This window comes from Urocitellus parryii, chromosome 3 (genome assembly GCF_045843805.1).
Source record: "Urocitellus parryii isolate mUroPar1 chromosome 3, mUroPar1.hap1, whole genome shotgun sequence".
NCBI classification, from domain to species: domain Eukaryota; kingdom Metazoa; phylum Chordata; class Mammalia; order Rodentia; family Sciuridae; genus Urocitellus; species Urocitellus parryii.
This window is the reverse complement of record NC_135533.1, coordinates 84,154,362-84,161,478: the sequence shown is the minus strand read 5'-3', so window position 1 is coordinate 84,161,478 and position 7,117 is coordinate 84,154,362. Positions and strand designations below refer to the sequence as shown.

General features: G+C 34.5%; 1 protein-coding gene across 4 annotated transcripts in view; it reads right to left on the bottom strand.

Moving 5' to 3' along the window:
* Window positions 1-620: 620 nt before the first annotated feature.
* Snx10 (sorting nexin 10) overlaps window positions 621-7,117 on the bottom strand; it is a 67,841-nt gene continuing 61,344 nt past the window's right edge. For all 4 annotated transcript variants that reach the window (XM_077796761.1, XM_026400219.2, XM_077796762.1 and 1 more), the window contains 2 exons: window positions 1,470-1,682; window positions 621-1,014 (listed from right to left, as the gene is read on the bottom strand). In XM_077796761.1, the coding sequence (XP_077652887.1) occupies window positions 933-1,014; window positions 1,470-1,682 (295 nt within the window). In that variant the 3' untranslated portion in view covers window positions 621-932. The remainder of the gene's footprint in view (window positions 1,015-1,469; window positions 1,683-7,117) is intronic.

The following is a 7,117-nucleotide window of genomic DNA, read 5'->3' as shown; positions in this document are numbered from 1 at the left end:
TGACATCCTGTCTAAAATTACGGGAATAGTTATTAAACAATTAAATTTGTAAATTTTTACAAGATCATTCTTCTGACTTAAAAATAAGTTATAAGTAGCCACCACTGATAATAAAAGTTATCTAATGAAAGAATTACATATTTGGTCAAAAAATAAATTATTAACCTGTAATGCTAATTACACAATAATGAAAACAAACAGTTTCCAGAAATGATTTGCTTAAGCTGATGGTTGGACAATGAAAACATATTTCTGAATCTACAGACTGCAAATACAAGTAAAATTACTAGCACTATTTGTTTTTTCCCCTAAGCTGTAAACATTAATGTTTCTATTCATAAGATAACATTTTCCTTCTAAGTACGAAATAGATAAAATAGTGGGAAGCTTAAATACTCTTAAATATTTCAATCAAACACCCAAAGCAAAGTATTTTGCCAGTGCAGGGGAGGTATCCACAGAATATCAGCCATATGTCTGAGAGAGGCAGTCTGATCTACGGGGTTACTGTTCACAGTGGCTAACATCACATGCGCTGTGTTTACGGGAACTGCTCCATTGACGTGGAAGGAATGCCCTATCTGGATTTTATATGCTCCCTGTTTACCTATCTTTTAAAATTCAATAAAACCAACTAGGTTTTCTTTTAAACATAACTCGTTTCACTTGAGGGCAGTATCTTGTTTACCAATAATATTTGGCAATAAAGGATAGTATGGCATTCACAGGCTTTTAGCTTTATACAGAAGCTTGGCTAAAAGTTAGACAACATAAAAATGCATACCACTAATAAACAATCCACCATCTTTAAGAATTTAAATATCTAATATCATGAGAGTGAGCTTTAGGTAAGAATATATCATTAGCAAGCTTTCTTCTCTATGCCTGGACACAATTTGCTATTCCTAAGATAGTGACATTAGAATTATTTTTCAGGATTCCTGTGGAGCTGTACTTATTTTACATCCATGTGAACTGCTGTCATCACTACTGTGTCCAAGCCCAGAGGATGAACTGGAAAAGAAGAGAGGGGGAAAATAATAAAAAGAGGAAATTGGTTTTCACAACACACTCAAAGCCTGAGTAACAGAGGAGAACTTTAATTATCTCCAGTCACAAAGAGAGACAGGAAATTTGGACTTTTAATTAGCCATTTGGAGTGCAGTTGGATATTTTTTTAGCTAGATAATTTAAACGCGAATAATTCAAGTCTGACTAAATGAAAGTCACATAATCAGAATGCAGATAATTGAATTTCTACTGCATTCATTAATTCAGTGTGGAGGTGTGTGTGAAGACTACTATGATGAGCTGTCACAGCTCAATAAAATCTCAGTCAATTAATTTTTTCATTATCTTAGTATTACATCAACAAAAAAACGAAGTATGTGTATATATCTATACACATGCCTGTGTGCACTATGTGTTGTACAAATACGTATATATTAAATCAAAACGCAAGGAAATACCTTTCTGAATCGTAATCTACATCATTTTCTTTTCTCCCTTCTTCATCTTCTTCAGGGAAACGTCTGTTCATCAAGGCAAATTTGTGAATTGCTTCTTCCACAGAGTACTTGGTCTGCCCAGAAACACAGGCCTCAATGTCGTCTGAGTTCAGATGGCTCTGCAAGAAGAGGTGAAGGCTGCTATCTGAAAGCAAAAGTGCATTCTGCAGGACTCTATGTAAAAGAAAGAAAGGAAAAAAAATAATCGGTAAACTGGGACGGACGGATCCCAGGAAGGAAAAAGAAAAACCTTAGAAACACACCACAGAGTAATTTCTGTACTGCAGGAAACTTTGCATCAATTATGGGTTCTTCCCATTAAAGGGATGAAAGCATATGTTAACTTTTATTCAATTATTTGGAAATTTAGGTGAGTAAAAACATGAAGCTAATAGTTAAGAACATCTGTTAAAAGAATAACTTCAAGGACATTTGTTCAATTTAACCATCTGTTATGACCATGTGGATTAATTATGGAAATATTTTGCTTATATAGTCATAGGAATTTATTCTACTTAAAAAAATTTACTGCCAACAGCATGTTAATTCAGGCATCTTTATTGGATAGGCTGTCACGAAACATCAAAACTTTTAACTACTATTAAAAATTATACGAGAAATTCAATATATTTCTCAGCATGTTTTGCATTTTAAAACTTCACACGTATACATATGTTCATAAGTACATGCTTATTGGGGCTCACTTTTTTTAATACCCAGGTCTGATTAGAAATTTCTCCAAAATCTTCAGTAGCACTGCATCTCCATATCCTCAAAACAAGTAACCAAATAAAATTGATTCCAGCCAATTTTACCATATTGAACTAAAATATGATAAATTTGTGCTCGATTCATACAATTTCCCCATGACAAATTAGCATTTACAAAAGTAATATAGATTTTAGCTAGTGTATCAGAAGTTCATGGAGGACTAAAAACTACACTGTAGCAAAATCTGTACATGCTTAAATTCATATTATCAGTGAATGTGTTTTTATCTGAAATACATGTCTGAGAATAGGAAATCAAGTATAGACTTTAACAGAAACTGGTTTTATCTTCATAGCAAAGGTTTTGATGTATGACCATCTAGTCTTTTTTAATAGTTCAATTACGGTATAATAGGAGACACAAAGATCAGATATAGGAGATAACACTAGAACACTAAACCTAAATATAATTTTGCCTAACATGGGATTTTTCACATAGAGATGTATGAAAAATAGATCATATATTTCAGACCAAATGAACCTTACCTTATATTTTGCATGTTTAAACAAGTAATTAGAAAAATAAATCTCTCTGGCCATTAATATCAATTTAGTTAAACTCCAAGGTCATTAGAACACCAAATCCTTTTTTTTTTTCAAAATAAAGCAATTATTTCTTCAAGAAAGCAAATGCACATATCAAAACTAAAATCTAGCCACCACCTCCTTTGCTTCGATAAGTTTATAAATGTAGTTTGAGAAATTATTCATTCATTACTAGTCTGCTAAAACAAAAACTAAGACCTTTGTGCTTTTTAAGAGAAAATTTCAAGCAGAGCAGCTAAATACGTCCCCTCTCTGTGCCCTCTGCCCTGGGTTCTCCCAGAAGATGACCATGTCACAGGATAAAGATTAATTTACCATGTACAAGTAGCCAAGTAGTAAAATCCCTTTTACTACTCAAGATTTATTTTCTACATTTGTAAATGTTTACCATTTTGTTTTAAATACTTCAAATTAAGAGAAGAGTTATATCGCAACAACCCACTTATATGAACTTGGACTCCCTGTGAAGTTTGAGCAGAGCATTTCCTGTGGCCTCCTGTCGGTAGTTTCCTGCCAGCCGTAGGACAAGTAACTGTTCATAGGATTGTGCTCGCTGCTTTGTGTCTGTTGGAAATGTGTTTTATTTTCTTTATAAAATAATGGGTAATCTTTAAAATTGATTTTAGATGGTTTGAGGCATTGCACCACAAAAGTAATGAGCACTAATGTCAATGATATTGGACACAAATTCATTTTAGCTTTATTTCACGTCTAAAGCAATTCTACTGAGCCTTGAACTGCTCACACACTGTTATTAACTTGCTAGTAACCTAACACATGGGTACAGCAAACAAAAGTGATCAGAGTCCAGGTTGATCAGGACCTCAAGGCTACTGTCCTTTTTTCTTGAGCTATAATTCAATTTCCAATTTTACTGTACATTAGACTCATTATTTCCCAGTGTTTTCTGCATAATACTGCCACCTAGAGGACACACGGTTAAAAAGAGAAGGGGCTGGCGGCCCAGCTCACAGTACATGGAAGAAGATGAGGTTTGGGAGGAACGTTCCCACAAAGTTTCAAAACCAGTGTGTCTTCAAGGCATGGTTTTTGTTTGGGGGACCTCTTTTCTCTATGGCTAAAGGTATGCCACCATACTTACTGCATGAGCATGAATCTTAAACAAGCAAATCTATTTTAAATATGTTTACGCTTTTTATTTTACAATCGGATATTTCATTGCAAAATTTAAAATGAAAACTTTGCAAAGTGTTTCCCCCATTTAGTTCAGTGAGCATGATTGGTTCCTTCAGAGTAATAGTCAGTTTACCATCTATCAAAGAGGGTTGTGACTGCCACAATCATAATACTAAGTCCTATTTTTTCCTTAGTCATATTTGTGCCACTTTTCCACAAACAAATCTAATAGCAGAAAATCAACTTCAAACTCAATATAAAGAATACTTTGTAAAACAGTCAATAAAATGTCATTGTTAGAAGGCCCCATAAAAATAAATATATATGATTTTCAAGCCTTTATAAAAGGAACAAAAAAACAGCCTCTAGAGTTTTAAAGGAATTTCTGAAAATATATTTACAATGAGAGTCAAAATTTATTCCTTTCTCCATAACAACTTTAAAACAAAGCAAAATCTGCTTTTTCCTTGAATTGGACACAGTTGAAAATCTGGTTTTCCTCAACATGATTTTATAAGGTGCGTTATATAGTGGTTCAGTTGGGAACAATATATAGCTACACAAAATCATTTAATCCTAACTAAAGATGTCCTGAGTCTACTGAACCCAATATAATGATGTCTATACACATCTGTACGGTGTGTGGAACGTTAGCAGTTTGGTGTAGAAAAAAAAATAATAATTCAGCCTCTTTACCTTTTACCAGGAGAAAATTTTTTTTAAATTTTAGAAACCCTATAAATCTTCACTGAAGATATTCATGATCTGTGCTGTGGTGCCCTCTATTGAACACAAAGACTTATAAAATGTGTGTGTGTGTGTGTGTGTGTGTGTGTGTGTGTTTACAACTAACTGTAATGTTTCAGTGGTAGTCTTTTATTAAAAAAAAGAAAACTAGCACATGTGAGGCACTGGGTTCGATCCTCAGGACCACACAAAAATAAATAAATAAAAGTTTTGTGTCCATCTACAACACACACACACACACACACATATATACACACACACACACACACAATATATATATATATATATATATATATATATATATATATATAAAATCTACAACATATATATTTTTTTAAACTTTAAGAAATACCAAACCACAATAATCGTAGGGTGAATGTAGTTATATTATATTAATAGGAGCATTCAGTAAAAAGGGAAAGCCAGCTCCCACCCATGATATCCAATAAATATAAAACATTAGTCTGGGGCTGGGGATGTGGCTTAAGCGGAACGCACTCGCCTGGCATGCACCGGGCGCTGGGTTTGATCCTCAGCACCACATAAAAATAAAATAAAGATGTTGTATCCACTGAAAACTGAAAAATAAATATTAAAAAATTCTCTCTCTCTCTCTCTCTCTCTCTCTCTCTCTCTCTCTCTCTCTCTTAAAAAAAATAGTCTGAATTCCACTGTTCATAGTTGGAGACTTACCAACAGAGTATAATAATTTTAGTACATAACTTTCTTTTTCCTGAAACTATCACAAGTGACTTTCAATTTATAATTAGGGGAAAGAATATAAAAGGAAGATTATAGTCCAAGATTGAGGAAAAACAAATAGAGTTGAAAAATTCCACAATCATACTGGCCAATTTTAGCTAACAGTTGAGAGTTCTGCTAATTATAAACTCGCCAGTTCCTAGAATTAATAAAGTACCTCCACTTTTCCTACAATTTCCTTATCTGAAAAACTGAGATAAAACCCAATTCCTAAGTCTGTTGTGAGTACTGAGATAAAACACGTAAAATGCCAACACATAGCAAGTGTTCAATAAATGATATATTCTTATTTGGCACCTAATCAAAGCAACAGTTTTCTAATTCCTCTATGAAGACAGCCTGAATTTGTACTTTGCTGTTAAATATGCATCATTTCACAAATGACCATGACATGAAAAAAGTACATTTTATATTACACACACACACACACACACACACACACAAAGAGACATTTTGGTTTCACTGAGATTGAACACATATAGTGCTTCTGGTTCACAACTTCAAAACTTACATAAAACCTCATTTTTAAAATACATGCTAATCCAGACATTATTATATATCCTTTATACCTGAGTGATTACACCACTAGAGTAACTCTGAACCATGTACAGCCAGAGGAATGAAAAGTTGTGCTCCATTTGCATACTATATGTCAAAATGCATTCTACTGTAAAATAAATAAATACATTTTAAAAATAAAAATATGTGCTAAAAGTCTACAACACAAGCTTATGTCACATTTTAATGTTGTGATTCCCAAAGGTCCTCTACAAATAAGATAGGAGGTATTTATGGATAAACTTACTTAATGGGTAAACAACAACACCTTAAAGGATGCCTGGCTGGGTCAGGCACGGTCCTGAATTACACAGCACATGCAGTTTCCCTACATGGGCTTGGGTAGATGAAGAGAAGGAGCTCTGGGGACAAAGACACAGAAGACGGCTATTTGTGCACAAACCAAAGAACAGGAGAGTTGTGCATGGAAATCTGGGGGTCACAGAAAGGAGAGGCCACAGTTTCGGTTAACTGAGTGGTATCTGACTCCTTGCCTCCTGCAAGTTCACAGCACAGAGAAGCAACAGCTTTCTAATATGAAACAAATATTCACCTACCGTTGCAAAACAAATAACATACAAGTGAAGAGGCACTGGGTTCAATTCTCAACACCACATAAAAAATAAATAAAAGGCATTGTGTCCACCTATAACTAATAAAAATAATTTTTTAAAAAATTTTTTAAAAAAATAACATACAAGTGAGCTGCATGTCTGTTGCATGATTTCACTTCTAGATGATCCAGATCCAATATTAATGAATTAAGCCACAGCCCTGATATGTCCATAGCGCTTCCCCATTAGAATGGAAGCTTCGAGGACAGAAGAATTTGGGTCCATTCTGTGCAGGTCTCTATCCCTGGCACACAGCCTGGCCCAACGCAGTTCTTTAACAAATATCTGTTGAATGAAAGATCACCATAGGGTTTCCAGAGTCCTTTCTGAGCCATCATCTGAACAGACAACCACCGTGAGGTTGGCAATGCATAGAATGTATTACCCTGGTCCACAGAAAACCGAAGGAATTAAGGAATTAAGGGCTGGAGCTGTAGCTCAGCGGTAGAGCGCTCGCCTCATACATGTGAGGCAC